The following is a 15,862-nucleotide window of genomic DNA, read 5'->3' as shown; positions in this document are numbered from 1 at the left end:
GTTTTGCCTTGCTATAAATAAAGCCAGACAGGGCTGTTAATCAGCTTAACACGGTACTTGTTTTGGCGGGTGCGTCGTACTTCCATCTGGCGCGTCGTTCTACGGTGTCGGTTGCGTTCGTTAGAAATTGAACTTACGTGAATGTGCCAGGCGGGCCCGACTCGGGATGATATTATTGTACCACACTTCACGCGATTTTTCTGAGGTTGGGAACACTTCTTCAGCGCCAGTTACTGCTGCCACACGGTGGGCAAATTAATTTACGAGATTTTCAATCTCCCCTTCTTCATCTCTGCACAACAAACCGAATCGTTTGAGTACGGTTTGATGGGGAGGTTTTCCCCCCACTAATTTCACCTTTCTTAAGCCCGACCCTCTCTTTCTAATCTAGATGGGACTTACAAGACTTTGTCCCTAGCGCGCTCCTCTATCTTCAGTACGACTTTTACACGGGCCACACGCGCACCTGCAAAAAACACGTGCCCCTGTTTGTGGTTTGGGAAGGGTGCTGGTTTATATTTACAGTTCCTCTACCGATTGGCACGATCGTGCACGGTGACGTGACGCCATCGATCCGCAGATACCGCGACCCATCTCGTGCAGTTGCTGCTAATCCTTCACCGGCCGGCCCTGCGGATTGTCCTGGGACGAACAGCACAGACTGGTGGTTTGATTTAGCTGGCTCGTCAGCATCGTGTTCACCCGTCGCATAGGACCTGCCGCAAGGAAATAGGAAAATGGAAAAAAACACCACCCACCGGGAATTAGAAAAAAAACCCCTTTCGATTCGGGAGATGGGTCACGGGCGATTAAGGAAAATTGTGGAAATAAATCGATTAGTCGAGATTGCTTACCGGTTTGCCATTTCCGTTGACCGGTCGGCGATTGGGACCCGTTGTAAAGAAACGACCGTTCGGTATCTGGAAAAAGATGATTGTGTGTGTGTGTTACGAAGATGAAGATAGGGAAGAGTTACGATACGCGTAACACGTGACTCGAGGACCAGAACGCTAATGCACACCATTTCTTACTATTCGCAAGTGGTCCGGCGAACCGGAGCACGAGTATCGGGACGTACCGGTGCGCCGATGGCTACTCGCACTGTCCGGTGTGACACGCACGAACGGACAGCAGCGGAAGAATTGCTGGAATCCGCGCCGAAACCTAACCACAAGACAAGATGGAAAAGACAGACACACCGATCAGAGATGCAGTTTGCACACACAAAGACCGTTCCAATAGCAGCAACCGCATTCCTTACCGTGAGTTCATCCAGCAGTAGATGATGGGATTGTACATCGAGTTGCTCATCGCGAGCCAGTAGATGGCAAGGTACACCTCCTGGATGTACGGTTTCTTCGTCAGCTCCGGATAGTACGACGTCAGGATGAAGTAGATTTGAAACGGAAGCCAACAAACGGCAAAGATTATCACCACAATCATCATCATCTTAACGACCTGCGCGGGTTTGGGATGTCGCCCCGACCGCCATCCCCGAGGCGTGGACGAAAACGGGAAATGGAAATAAAATACGACATTACGTTAAGACGATAGCTAATGAGTCCTTCGAAAGCTTGTAGTGATACGGTGCGTCGCAAGAGACGGAAGAGAGAGAGAGACAAACAGGACAACAAACATTTCATTTTCCATCAACCGTTTCGGTGGACGGTCACTCTCACTACCACCATGAGTGTGTGCCACCGGAAGGAAGGGAAAAGTTAGCGTTCCCTTTTGCGAGATTTCTACTTCCTGAGGGCTTCTAGCGCCATCACTCGTTAGACGATAATTTAAACGTGCCCATTTTCGAGGAAACTTCAATCATTAGATGCCAAAGTTTGGTTCTCTCTCTCTCTCTCTCTCCCTCCCAAAACACCGAAAAACTTTGTCCATTTCGTTTGACGAACTACGTGTACATAGTTCCTGGGAATTGGGTGGCAATCGTTCTACCTACCCGCCGTTTGCTTTTGATGTTTTCCAGCTGCCTTTGCGTACATTCGCCAATGCTCTTGGAGCCCCAAAGTTCTAGCCCAACACGGGCGTACGTGTACGTCATCGAACCGATCGGTAGAAAGTAAGTTAGCAGCATGAACACGATATTGTACCTGCCAACGAACACGATACAACCCCCACCCGGATACCTCCGGTTCGAATTACACATCCAAAAAGTATAGGATAGCGGGTAGGACTCGCTCGCTACTTACACATACTCCTGCCGGGAGTGATTCGAGGGACCGTCCGGCCATTCGGCGTAACACAAGATGTGGTCCTTCATCGGGTAGGTCGTGAAGAAGAGGAGCGTCGGACAGGAGATGATCGTACCGACGATCCAGATGCTGGCCGCAACGCACAGTGTTGCTTTCTTGCCCATGCGAGGCTTCAGCGGGTTCATGATGGCTACGTACCTGGGTGGGTTGAGTGGCTGGTTAGATATCTGGTTTTGACTTCAAACAGGCATTAAGCCTTGCTTCTGCAACAGACTAGCAAACTGGTAAGCAAATTGGAAGGATACATCGGATTCGTAACGACCAATCGAAGTCTGGCAGTATTAAATTAATACAATTGCATTAGTGTTGCTTCCATGGTGGACCCTCAGAGTGGCCAAGGGTTTTTTTTTTGCAAATGATTTAATCAATTCGTACAGCAATGGCGACTGTTGGCATCGGCGCACTTTTCGTACCATTGGAGATTATAGCTTCTTGTACAAAAAAGGTCAATCAGAACCCCAAAAAAAAAAAAGCCACGATGGAGTTTGTGCGACGGCCAAATGAATTTAATCTCTGATGCAACTCAGTTACTCGTGAATTTCGTGTCTCCTATGGCGCCCAAGTGAACGAGCAAACGGCGACGACGACGACGACGACGACGAAGGATGCCGGAAACAAACACATGGAAACTAATAATTGTGCATTCCCGGCTTGCAAAGCACCGATGATGTTGATGATGATGATGATGATGATGATGCAGACAAGCGAGCTGGTTTCATCTAATTGTCCTAATTAAATATTCATCACTCGAAAGTCCTGGAGAGCAAAGCTTCCCGAGCAGTGGTTGGTACTTCTGTGAAGAGCGAGCGTTATGTGAACGTCGGTTCCTCCTTTACCGGAGTCGCGCAACAATCCCCAGGCTTCCACCGGACTGGACGGGACCAGCACAGGGGGAGGGTGTAGCTGCACTCGAAACGCTTTTGAATAATTTATTACTTGCGCATAGTTTTTCGGGACGAACACGAAAGGCATTAAATGGTACGATGGATGTTGATGATGCTGATGATCGTTTGTGCCGCCTTCGGGGCTGGAACATTGTTTGGGGTGCAAATACTAGCAAGGAAAAACTAGTAGAAAAGCAACTAATAACAACAAAAAAGAAAGCATCATTCCTGGAGACCGGAAATATCCAACATCCTGTGCTTCCGAGGTCTTTGATAATTTATTTGAAGTACCCTTCGGTAACCTTTAATTCGGACGGGAACGGAATATGGAGGGATTCGCGCACTTTTTGAACGGTGCGATAAAGATAAGATTTATGAAAGCGAATGCTCTCGTCGGAAAGGGGATATGATGTGTTGGGTGGTAGAGGGCGAATCGCTGCAGGATATTCCTAATGTCTGGGGAAATGTGTGTTTGTGCGCTTGCTAGCCGGCTTAGGTTAATGATCAATTAGGAGAGGAGTTTGCATATTAGCCACGCGTGTCACATTTCTATGTCCCCGGTTTGGGAAATACCTGGTAAGGGGCTTTTGCAGACGCAATGACATGGATTTAAGTTTGTTAGTTTGTAATGCAATTTATTCATAAGGTTATTTCATATTCCCAGACCCACTTTTGGATGGTGTCCTGGCGAAGAAAAGCTGTCTGCGGCTAGACGAACTTCTTCGCCGAACTTCTACGCTGATTATAATCTTGCTGTGCGGTTCGTTCCTTGGGGAGTTGATGGTAGTTATAGAGAATAATAAAAACAAAGGCCTAGTTGTTTTTTCATAGTCCGTTTTCGCTATTCGCCCGTATTGGCTGTCTGTATCTGGCTGTTGGATAAATCAACGCTGGCAGAGAACCACCGAACTCTTGGCTATAAAGCCAAAGAAGACAACTTTATCAAGGATAGATTCGGTACGTCGAATCTGCTTCCCCTGTACTGCACACTATTCTCACGGATTTCTGTCCAATTTGGAGCCGTCTCGTATCCTAAGCAATGCTTTAAAAGGAAAACGCGAGAAAGGTGAATAAATTTGAATTGTGGTCGAAAAAACGGCAGATAATTGGATATTGTTGACAAAATAGCCAATGCCACTAGCGGACCGTTTTCCCTTGGGCGTTCGGTTAATCTATCAAGTGAACTGTCGATCTTTTTGTTCATACAAAAAAATCTCAAACTTCAATGTTTGGGCCAGAAGCTTCACAAATAATGAGCTTAAGACGTTTAACATTTTCTCTAAGAAGTCTTTTGAGCTTTTGATTAATAACGCGTAAAGTTATGAAGCGAGCTCTGGTACATATACAATGGAGAATTTGCGTTGGATTCCACGTTATGTACGCCAAAACCGAAGCCGTACTCTGATGAGGATATCTATAGCGAAACGAGAACTGCAGGACCTTGATAAGCTTTCAAGAAAAGATTTACATTTTCTGGAGTGTGCTAGGATGAACTGATGAGCACGAGGACCTCGTTTCCAAAGGCTAGAATAAATTGAAGATCAATAAATACCTTCACTGGACTCTACCTTAGGATGAACAAGCTCACCCAGGATAAGGTACCTCTTTCACGGTTTGAAGGAGGAAGTGTCTCCCAATTAAAATAAAATGAAAACGGCCAGACCGTTCTACCAGAATAAAACAACCTGAGAATCGCCATCATACACTTTAGGACTTTTTTCCCCTTGGAAAAGCCCTCCCATGGTTATGCCAAAAATTTGATCAAAGTTGGTGTGAATTCTTGAACCTTTGCGACGGAATTTGCCTACCAAATGTGAAAATGACACTTTAATTACTCACATCAACAACCATGCTAAGAGGATATTCTCTCTTCACCCTATAACACAACTTCATCGAAAGTGTGCATGTCTGCATGTCTACGCGTCGAACGCAACTCGAGTATCCTTTTTTACTCAATTCTCCCTAGTATCGGATAAGCTTTTTCGGGAGGGGAGAAAAACTTTTCCTCTCCATGGTGCAGTTCTTCTGCCGTACTGTCGGTTCCATTTTATCCAGGCACCTTTACCTTACCTTTGATCTTTTTAATCAAAACACAGCCTACACTGTGTTTTTGTAAAGCTTTTTAATGTCAAGAAGAGGAGGAAAAAAATTTAATCACACCAAGTATTCTCAGTATTCGGCTAAAATAATGCAAACAAAGATAGCAAAAATCGTTGCAGCTATTTTTGAAATGCCGACAGTTGGTGGATGACTATTTTGGATTGCAAGTAGAGGCGGTGGAGCAGCAGACAATAAGGATAGATTGCAAGGGATACTTATTGCGAGCTTGCTAAAAAACAGTCCAGACATACCAAGGGATCGTAGCAGGAAAAATGCTGAAAAATTGCTCCCATCGAAAATGGAGGAATGCAAACTATCTGCAGAGAGCTTTAAATGGTCTCTAACTTAAGAATTTATGAATTCCAATTACGTTGGTTGCAAGTCGACAGAAACGGTACGGCCCTGCCAGTAGATTGCAAAATTCGTAATTGACTGTTAATCCGCAATGGGGTCTTAAATCAGTACTCTGAAACAGCTTTTACACGCCGTTAAAATTTGAAAAACACATTTTTTGCCCCTCACAAAAGGCGCTTTCGCAATTATGCGTCATGTCAGAGGCGGATCTCCAAAAGCCGGCAGTGTGCACGTACTCGGCAAACCATCAAATGCTACTCAAAACGCCAACACTAATCACTGTGTCACCAGCCACACACACGCACACACCAAAACCGTGGGATGTTTGATTTGTAGACCATAAAAAAGTGACTGAGGGAGGGAGGAAAAAAAAACACATCCCCGCACACACAGACGCTCAGACGTGACTACCGGCGCCCAGCTTCCCATGGCGCGCAGGACACATTCGGGGGTGAAATATGCGAAACAATATAGATCGCGACAAAAGTACGCCGAAATAAGTGCTAAGCACACCCTAACAATCGCTAAGCCTCGCCGCTCACAGATTGCTTTTCCACCGTGAACCGCCCCCCCCCCCCCCCACCATCCCATCATCGTCCATCAGTTCCCCGCCTGCCTGCGGGATGGAATGTTTATTGCTGACCCTGAAACAGTCGTTGTGTGCGTGTGTGAAAAGAAGTAAATCTGCTTCAGATTCTGCCTTCCAAAGTAGGCGAGCAACGTGTGACTTCGACATGCTTCACGTCCGGACCACGCTTTCCCGGATGCTAGCCGGAAACGCATGAATGACGCGACTTGACGTGAAGCGAACCGAAAACGAATGGCGCACTGTTCCGACGACGTATGCAAAATCGTTTTTAAAGCTTAACTTTAAGCACTTAACGATGGGTGGATGGATGGTGGGGATGGGTAGGGAGGTGCATCCTTTCCTCCCCCTCCCCCCGTCCAAAAGCTTCCGTCTCTAGCGCACACACGCAAACACACACACAGACACTTTAGGAGTAAATTTTTCAAACAACGGATAAATACAGTCGTCATCGTTCTTGTGTCTCGCTGCTGTCCTCGCGCGAGTCGACGTGTCCTGGATGCCTATTATGCTCAGCCAGCTCTTCTGTATGTCCTGCCGACCCCTCCCCCGACCCTGCTACTGCCTGCCTTCGTGCAACAATTCGTCATTCCTCCCTCTCCTGTCCCAAATCAACCCCTATCGTGCTCCTTACTCCCCTTCGCGTCTTTCCCTACCGGCCAATCGTTTGTTTTCTCGTTTCGCAAACATACGCCACCAGGAGCCAGAAGCATTCAGTTACGGTTGGCTGGAGTGAGCGCTTTGCTACACAACCCGAGGTTATTTTTTAGAGGGGGAAAAGCGTGACGTGGCGGTACAGGGCGGGCACGTGGATGAATTGAAGAAGCGTTGTAAGAGTAATGAAGATGAAATGATGAAGTCAAGCGAAACGGTTTGCACAACAAAACAACGCTACAAAAATAAAACATAAAATAAAAACAAAAACAGAAAAAAAAAACACGCGCCCAAGCATAAAACTGAGCCACCGCTTGGTTGGTTGGTTCGCGGGACTAGGCCGGCTCGTCGGTGGATGGAATCGGTTTGTTTTGCAAAAATTAAATAAAATGCGAAAGGGTCCTTTCCGGGTCCAGCCGGATGTGTGTGTGTGTTTTTTTTTTTCGTACAACTGTCTCGTTTATTTGCGGGAGCCAAGTGTGTGTGTGTGTGTGTGTGTGTGTGTGTGTGTGTGTGTGTGTGTGTGTGTGTTTTGCCAGCCCTCCCTCCCACCCCTTTTGCTTCCTATATTTGTCCGAGCAACACCACTGGCACTGTGTTGTTGTGCGATTCGAAAGATAACTGTTTGCTGTGGCCTGCGGGTGTGGGCCTGTGCCGTGAGGAAGCAGCATAAAAATATAAATTTTTGCTCCAATGCGTTTAAAGTGAGAAACGCACACACACACACGCACACACATACACATTCCAGCCGAGTAAAGTCAATGGATGGGACCACCTTTTTGACCTACCTGTCTATCGCGATGGCCATCAGCGTAAATACGGACGCGCAGATACTGAGAATGGCAACGAACTGTGATATTTTGCAGTACATTGTCCCGAACGGCCAGTCCAGGTACAGCATGTACGTGTAGTTGAATGTAACGTTCAGCGTGGATACCATCGCGTCCGCTATCGATAAATTAACTGCAACGAGAGCGAGAGCAGAAAACCAACACTTAAAGACCGGTTCGCACCCACAGCCCACCCGGAAGTGGGTGGATGGAGTGTAAAGTGCAAATTAAAACCTTCCGCCAGTTTGAGCAGTGCAAGGCGCACTGGAAACTGGCCAGCAAGCGGAAGTGGCTGTTCTGCGGCAGGAAAGCGCGTTGATCAAGGATCGTGTTACGTACCGAGAAAGTAGTTGGTTACCGTGCGCATCCGCTTGTGGGAGAGGACGATCCACACCACGATCAGATTACCGACGGTCGCCGTAATGACGATGCCCGCGAACAGCACGTTCCACACGATCAGTCGCCACAGTGGCAGTATCGAGAAGAAGTCCATGCTGGGCCTGCAAATGAAGTCATGAAATGGAAAAGTTAAAACACAAAAAGCAAAAAGAAAACTATGCAAATATGAAAACGGAACGCACGAATGGTCATTTCCCGGCGCACAGTGGGCAACGGGCCATAAAGACAATGGAATGAATATAGGATTTAAGTTGAATTATTTTATCTTCATACTGCATTATTGTTTTTGTCAACAATTTTCTCAAATCGATCGTGGTTGCTCCTAGTGTGTAGTGTGAGGAGCTCGAAGAGTGCGAAGAGGGAAAAGAGCTACCTAGTAAGGTCAAAGAGCCTGAAGATGGCAAAGAGCTACCTCGTAAGGGCGAATAGCTTGAAGAGTGCAAAAAGTTTTATCATGAGAGCGAAGCAGTAGCCGATCTAGTCATATAAGAGGCCTCGCAACAGGGCCTCTTGTAGGGAACCTCCGTAGCAGGGAATCGTACTCGGGGCCCCGTGAAAAGAAAGCCCTCTTCCCACGCTGCATGTAGATGTACAAGTCCCGCAAGTACAGTTTGCCTCAAATGCGATTTTTCAATGTTTGTCCAAGCATTTACTCACTGTGCCAACGGTTGAACGAAGCTCACTGACTCAACAGTATTTTTTTACGCTTTCAGCAGCTGAAATCAGATTCACAAAAAGGGACGAATGCTTTTGCGAATCAAATTCATTAAAATCTCAAATTGAATAGATTAACAGGATGTTGTCGCGATGAGCAGAATGTTGCCGATGACGGACGACAGCAGAAAGGGAGCAGAAATTATTCAGCATAGCTGGCCGGTTTGGTAAATGTTGCCGTGCATGTACCGTGGCTTTTTTGCATGTTCCGGCTGACCATTTAGGATTAATCGCTTCATTTATTCCTTGGAAGTTGGGTAGTTTTTTGTTTTTGTTTTGTTTGGTTCAGGATGTCTTTCCTTTTCTTTTTATTTGAAACGTTATTCATTCAAGCTTGTTTTGACTCAACGCTTTGCATTTTTTTTTCCTAATTAATGCTGGCTACGTTAATGAGATGTTTGAATGACTTTTTTTTTTTTGCTAGAGGATAACATGTAACGGTAAATCAATTTTGAATGCTGCAAATTATAATGATTGCAATTGCAACTGGACCAGTTTTTTTTACCTTTTACATTTACAGTTAACATTTACATTTTTAAATTCAACAAGAAATTGACCGCACTGTACGTATACAATTGAGGAAAGCAGAGCGCGACAGGTCTGGTTCAAAACGATCACACACGGCGTTGAATTCGCGACACATGACGAGGAACGGATCAGAGGCGTCAAAACGAGTACGACGTTCCCCTACGTCAAGAAGTGATCTAGCACGGAACGATCTTGCCGGGGCGTAAATGTTGATAGCAGAGATCAGCGCCGGCGAGTCGATGCGATTGTCAAGTAGACGTAATAATTCCGCTCTTAAAGCGACTCCAGGCCAAGTAACGCGCAACGTCCATTGTAGTCGACCTGGAAACTCCAACCACGCAGCGCAAACCGTGTAAATTTTGCGCTGGATGGATTCCAGGTGAGCCAACGAGCGTGTCGATATGGGCCACCACACCATGGATGAATATTCCACCACAGACCGAAGGAACAGTACAGCATCTTAACGGCTATCGGATCGGTAAGATCGCGCGCAAGCTTCTTCAGAATGTCAACTAGTTGATTACCCTTAGCGACGATGTGCTCTAGCTGGTCATGGAAGCTCAACTTATCGTCAAGGAGCACTCCTAGATCTCTGACGCAGCTTTTATGGACAAGGGCAGTGTCGTTAAAGGTATACGTGTAGATTAAGGGATTGCGCATATCTCCAAGCCATTCCTGGTACAGCACCAGGACTGGAACGCGCTGAGAGCATTCTGGAGATGCAGCTGATCTTCCTGGTTGCGTATCGGTAGGTACAATTTAGCGTCATCCACAGCGTAAAGCAGGTGGCTGTCAGGAGGAAGCACACGTTTGACGTCGTTCAGGAATATTACGAAGAGAAGCGGACCAAGGTTGCTCCCCTGTAGTCCCGTTGATGCTTCGAGAGGTTTGGTCCCCCATCTTCACACGATACGAACGGTTGGTGAGGTAGGACCGCATCCAGTTCAGCATTTGTCCCCAGCAACGAATGCGGAACACAAGCTGCCTTGAAGTCCGTATAAATCGCATCGATTTGAAGGCTTGCATCGATGTTCTTGTGGCAGGTGCTGATAAACTCAACCAGATTGGTGAAAGTCGAACGCTTGGGGACAATTTCAGCAAACAAAATCAAAAATCCTTTTTAATGTAAATAATTTTGGTTGGAAGTGATCCTATTTTGGTTGTTAAACTTTCGAAGGGTGATTCGAAATTGTTAGCTCTGGGGTTGGAATCATTTTAAAGAAATATTCGTAAAAATACAAATTTTGAGTCGGCAAAATGTTCCCTTTTACGGCATCATGAATGTAAAGCATGGTCAAACTGTGCTGTGTTAGATATCCATCAAAATAGTTCTTAAATTCGTACTTTCACCAATAAACGATTGGTGTTCTTCTTAAAAAGCAGTTGAAAGATTATATTTTTTCAATTTTTCGATTGATAATTAACTGACCTAAAAGTGATACAATTCCTCAACTGTTCTTCCCATTAGAAAAAAGAAACAACTTTGAACTTTTTGAAAGCTGCATTGCATTGCATCGTTGTGTCTGCAATGGAGACGCCCAGTAGCTCACACTAACAAACTGGCTGCGTACGTGCAATTACTTCAACATCACAATGCGACAATGAAGCCGGTAAATTTGGTGAGTTATCACATTCCACTTGGTTTATTTTGTTGTGCACAGTCACTCTCTACACTCTACAAAGTTTGTTGTCCTTTCTATCTATCTCCCAGTGGTGGTGCCGGTATTCACCGGCGGGATTAGGCAGAGACGGTCAAATCATATCATCATGACTAGACAAAATGGAAAGCGTACGAAAGCTGAACTCCTGTCATCGTACTGCAAGCTAAGCGCAAGGTCACACTTGCGAGTTGCCAAGCAGCGGCAAGAGTTTTGCGAATTGCAGAAAGTGAAGAACTGAATGCAATTCACGCTATCATGTGGATTCCAAATGAAGTCCCAAGTCACATATTTGTCCATTGCGGTAAACGTACGAGAGCTTCACAAGAACGCATTTCTGAGTACCTTCGGGTGCGAGCTGCAAAAGTGTTGAAACTGTAACAAAAACAGTGAACAAAGGTATATTACGAGGCACTATATTTAAGAGGTTTCTCTTGGCAGTGATTGAAAGGATTGTAAGGCTTTGAGATTATTACGCAATCTAAACATAGACGCATAGCTACTAGCACTCAATGCCATCAACAGGTTTCATCACGTAGGAGAAGCTTCTTCACCTGTCATCACCAGACAGCACCAAATTTGAATGCGAATGTGTTGCTGCTCTCCGTTTATGCTGTATTTTAAAACGTTTTAGTTGTGTAATCTATTCATGAACTTCTCAAAGCAGCCCAATAGCTTCTCGCAACACTACTTTACATAATTGATATGAATACTTCCCAGCTAATCGTTCCTAACTTCCTACCCACTATTCGATACCACACATCACGCAACAAACCAGTCCGGGTGCAGTTCCTGGAACAGTTTGCAACACAACCCATCCCAATCCCTTTCAAACGCAGTTAAAAATCAATTCAAACACCAGTCTCGTCCGTGAGCTCGACCTGTACCTTCAACGGAAAAGTTCCCAAAAACTGATGCCTAAAACCAAACACCAAAAAACCTCAACGTGTGGCGTGAGTTTTAAACATCATAATCAACGTAACGGGCTTGCGTTTCCCATCCTGTGGGGTTTTGTTTTTGCATCCTGTATCACACTCTGCACTCGGCGTCAATTTCCACTAGTCAGCCAAAGTACCGACGGAAAACTTTTCTCTATGATGTGGTGCGAGATACACATACACACAAACACTTGGCAAGTACTCTTGTACAATGAAGCACACGAAGCCCTTGGAGAGAATGGAATCGAGTTTTGTTGCGTGCTGTGAAGTTGATGCCAGTCGCACAGCGTACCTCCCGCCTGCTTTTCCACCTTTCCGGCGCATTTGTTTTACTGGAAAATCAAAGCTTTCGTTTGATCGAAATCGTCTGTTTGTGTGCGTTCGTGTTTTTTTTCCCCTTCCTTCGATACGGCTTCTGTGCTCGATACAAAGCACTCGTAAAAGGCATCCAACAACGTTGTGTACATTTAATCGTAATAGTGCTGTGCAGAGTGAAATCAAAACCAACTGCTCGAACGAAGCCCGCTTATAAGTTTCCTATCGACACAATGATAAACGCTGATTGGATTAGTTCGCTACCGTGTATATCAGTTTGGTTTGGTTTGGCCGATTTGGACTTGCGAGCAGCAAATCTGTAACGATTTGTAAAAGCTCTAACAATGCACATCACACTTACACACACGGGCAAGTGTAGTGCAAACATTTAGCACGATTTTCATTCAGCAATGGTAATGTTCCGGGAAGCGAAACCGAAGCTAGGTTGCCTCCACACACACACACACACGCTGACACACGATAAAACTGCCATCTCGATGGAAAAGCGGATAAAATTTGTGGTTGAATGTTCGTATGTTGTTACGATTAATTACGCTACATTAATTGTGGCTGGTTGAGGGTGAAACCATCTCCAGGGAGCAAGTCAGTCCCAGACCGAGAAGCGGATAGGTGGATGGGTCTGGGTGTGTGTTTAATTGAATAAATTCCGAATTTCCACTTACGAATGTACACTGCTTTTGCCCCAAAATCGGTGGCCAAAAACCGCACCAGCGTACGAGCAAAACCGAAGCTAAAGCGTGTCCACGTGGAGGGACGAGAACCGTGCTGTACATCTGTACGTGTGCATGTTCCCGAGAGCTCGTCGAATAAGCTATATGCACAACTCAACACACTTCAAACTGACCAATTATTTCAATCCCCGTGCTTCGGGGGATTCCTGTTTGCAGCTGGACGATGAAGCTGCTTTTGGAGTGTCAGAACCAGATGAAGGTGAAGGGCGATTCAACTACCAGCATGTGGATGTGCTTTTCGTACCATTTAGAGTATCATCATTTCGTAAATGGGTAATCGCATATTGAAACAGCTTCGCAGGGCGAGAGCGTAGAGATCTGAGAGTGAATGAATGTAACAAATCCAACAGCATCCCGTGTACGTGTAGTATTCCTTCCAATAGTCACATGAATGCCTTCGAGACATTGCGGGAGAGTCCCACATACGGTGGAGACTTGCATCATCTTGGAACGAGGTTGTTTCGTACTGCTTGTTTGAAATTCTGCACAGGTGGAAGCATTTGTGGGAGTATGTGTGTCTGTGCGTGTTTGCATCGCATACATAGTATGCATTCTCGATTCGTTGCACGTCGCACCATGCATGGCAGACACACCCACACACACACACACCCGTCCCCACTTTTGCATACACGGAATTCTCATTTGCTCTGCGATGCATTCGTAAAATACTCTTGTTCCGAACTCGAACTTCCTGCAGCCTTTCCATTTTACGTGTAAGTTTTGCGCCGCCTCTCCCTCAATCCCCCCTTCCCTCCCCTCGGAAGAAGTTCAGAATGGTAGTACCATTCGTAATCGCTCCGGAAGAATCCGGCACACCGGGCATGAGATGATGTTTTGATGTTTTTCTTCAACCGTGACCTCGGTACTGCTACTCCTGGACAATATGCCCCCCGGAACCGACACTGACCTTCCCCTCACGCCGTTGCCTTTCTACACACACACATGAACGGTGCAATTCTGTGTGGAAATTCTGGTGCTCATCGACACTCTCGACAGCGTTTGCCCGCTTGTTCGCGTAGAACAATGCAGCCCGATTGTGATGGGAATGGAGACGCCTGGTAGCTCACAAGTTCCTTGTTGGTTGCGTACGTTTAGTGCAGCCGGTACATACAGACACACACATCCGTGAGTTTCAGTACGCCTCTTTTGTTTACTTCTGTTGCGCTGTGAAGAACACACTCCAATGCTACATTCCGGTTCCGCGAAATGCGATGGTGGGGAAGGCATGGGTCGGTGTGGCTTTAGTGTTCAGTGGTGCTGGAATGCTTCTCATAACGTCAACGAAGGATGCTCCACCGTTTAAGCTACTGCTGAAGCCGTTGTAAAATAATAAAAGCCGTTGAAAATTTCTCACACTGTGGCTATGGTGCGCGCATACAACAAGCGTACGGTCACCGGAAAATAGGATATCCGGTCGTTTTGTGTTAGGAAAGCGAGGGTACAAAAAAAGAAAGGAAAACGTTTTTAGCTATTTGCACTCTTATTTGGTGCATACCCATAGAAACCTTCCTAATGCGATCATCGTATCACATTGCATTCTCTCTCGCTCGCTCTCTTGCAGGAAAAAAACCCCTTTGCATTGTACGGATGCACATTAGCCCGGAAGTTGTGGGATGACGACAAGAATGTTGCTAATCTAATCCGTCCTTACACCGTAGATGCAAACAATGCAACGGACGGAGGCTTTAGGCGCAAGCTTGGCAGAGAGGATAACTTGTCAATTCGTTCATACGCTCGTAAATCCACACGTTAACCATTCAACACCGGGATAAGGATGGAAAAAAATACGAAAGAAAGCATGTAATCTGAGCAAAACGTAAACGATCCGTCGTCTGCCAAGCTTTTAATTCTCGCTGACGCATTTCCATTACTTCTTGACGGTGCGCAGGAAGCTGCAGCTGTGCAAAAAAGGGGGAGTAAAAGTTTTATTTCAAACTGTCCAATACCACGATATAACGTACATCGTTTCGGCCGTGCCGTTCGGGTCGGCAAATTTCCCAACGAACGTCGGTAGGCTGGTCGCCGCTGTACCATCCCTCCAGACGATTTCCAGCTCGGAGGTGGCGGTGGCACTCCAGCCCATCTCGGCAGCACTTCCGTTAGTGCCGGAAGGGCAGCAGCTAGTTCCGGTGGTGGATTTATTTCCCCCCGGCAGAAGAGCTGCTACTGCTAGCTCCATGTCCGAGTGGATGGGATGCGTGTTCGTTGTCTGAAAAAAAAGGACGAACAAGAGAGGAAAAAAATGTAAAGATAAGTTTTTTTTTATTTTTTGTTTATTTTGTGGCATCCCCATTTCCTTTAATGTTGATTAAAGAGAAAAAAAAACAAAACCGGAGAAACATTAAATGAGTCATTTGCTGTAGCTCGATTCGAGCCAGGTTTACATGGGGGAGTTGATTGTTAAATAAAACTATCTACGATTATGTTGTAATAAACCGAAAGTAGACAGGCAAAAAAGCTAAAAAAAAAAAGCAAAAGGATGAGCCACCCGATAACGGGGGCGAAAAGCAGAAAAGTAAACAAGCACGGTCGCAAGATTGTCATTTGCCATTAAAAGTTTAACACTAATTTGGGACCCCTGCTCGTGGGTGCCCTTGCGTTTCGGAGTGTGTTCTCACGAGACTAAGCCATCGAGCAATGAAAATGGATGGGGGAAGCGGGACCAGTGGGGCGGGTTTGTGGGTGTTTGCAATTTCCTTCCAAACCGAGCAACAAATTGCTTGTAAAACAACAGGACCGATTTTACTTGGCTTCCGTTCCGGCAGGACTGCCATTATTATTATTATTATTATTATTATTATCCTCTCGAGATTGGTGGCCCGTTTGTTGCTGACATATTTTTTTTTCCACCCGATGAAACGGAAATGGGTGATGCGTTTTTTTTTT

At 45.8% G+C, this 15,862-nt stretch overlaps 3 protein-coding genes and 1 long non-coding RNA gene across 5 annotated transcripts in view; 1 reads left to right on the top strand and 3 right to left on the bottom strand.

Annotated features, from left to right (window-relative positions):
• LOC126560096 (uncharacterized) overlaps positions 1 to 15,862 on the bottom strand; it is a 428,080-nt gene that overhangs the window by 164,883 nt on the left and 247,335 nt on the right. The gene's annotated exons all lie outside the window — the stretch shown is intronic.
• Positions 1 to 15,862, top strand: part of LOC126559891 (uncharacterized) — a 224,337-nt gene that overhangs the window by 41,507 nt on the left and 166,968 nt on the right. The window lies entirely within an intron of this gene.
• Positions 1 to 15,862, bottom strand: part of LOC126557130 (V-type proton ATPase 116 kDa subunit a 1-like) — a 145,415-nt gene that overhangs the window by 36,158 nt on the left and 93,395 nt on the right. The gene's annotated exons all lie outside the window — the stretch shown is intronic.
• LOC126558321 (tachykinin-like peptides receptor 99D) lies at positions 510 to 15,157 on the bottom strand. 2 transcript variants are annotated; one of them, XM_050214316.1, is made up of 9 exons: positions 14,938 to 15,157; positions 8,012 to 8,172; positions 7,631 to 7,805; positions 2,202 to 2,402; positions 1,952 to 2,102; positions 1,262 to 1,458; positions 1,022 to 1,164; positions 855 to 920; positions 510 to 716 (listed from the first exon to the last, which is right to left on the bottom strand). In XM_050214316.1, exons 1-9 carry the CDS (start codon positions 15,153 to 15,155, stop codon positions 610 to 612), a joined length of 1,419 nt encoding a protein of 472 aa, XP_050070273.1. In that variant the 5' UTR covers positions 15,156 to 15,157; the 3' UTR covers positions 510 to 609. The 2 variants fall into 2 exon arrangements, with proteins under 2 accessions (XP_050070273.1, XP_050070272.1); XM_050214315.1 differs by lacking the exon at positions 14,938 to 15,157 and having other exon boundaries at positions 1,079 to 1,164; positions 8,012 to 8,170.

This window comes from Anopheles maculipalpis, chromosome 2RL (genome assembly GCF_943734695.1).
Source record: "Anopheles maculipalpis chromosome 2RL, idAnoMacuDA_375_x, whole genome shotgun sequence".
NCBI lineage: Eukaryota > Metazoa > Arthropoda > Insecta > Diptera > Culicidae > Anopheles > Anopheles maculipalpis.
This window is presented reverse-complemented; position numbering and strand designations above follow the sequence as displayed.

What these genes read in the sequence shown, in the direction of transcription:
- LOC126558321 (XM_050214316.1), bottom strand. Translation starts at nt 15,155, where the DNA reads ATGGAGCTAGCAGTAGCAGCTCTTCTGCCGGGGGGAAATAAATCCACC. An exon ending in TACTGCTGGATGAACTCACG is followed by an intron (nt 1,165 to 1,261) that starts GTAAGGAATGCG and finishes TCTTGTGGTTAG; the next exon opens with GTTTCGGCGCGGATTCCAGC. An exon ending in CTTGCGAATAGTAAGAAATG is followed by an intron (nt 921 to 1,021) that starts GTGTGCATTAGC and finishes ATCTTTTTCCAG; the next exon opens with ATACCGAACGGTCGTTTCTT.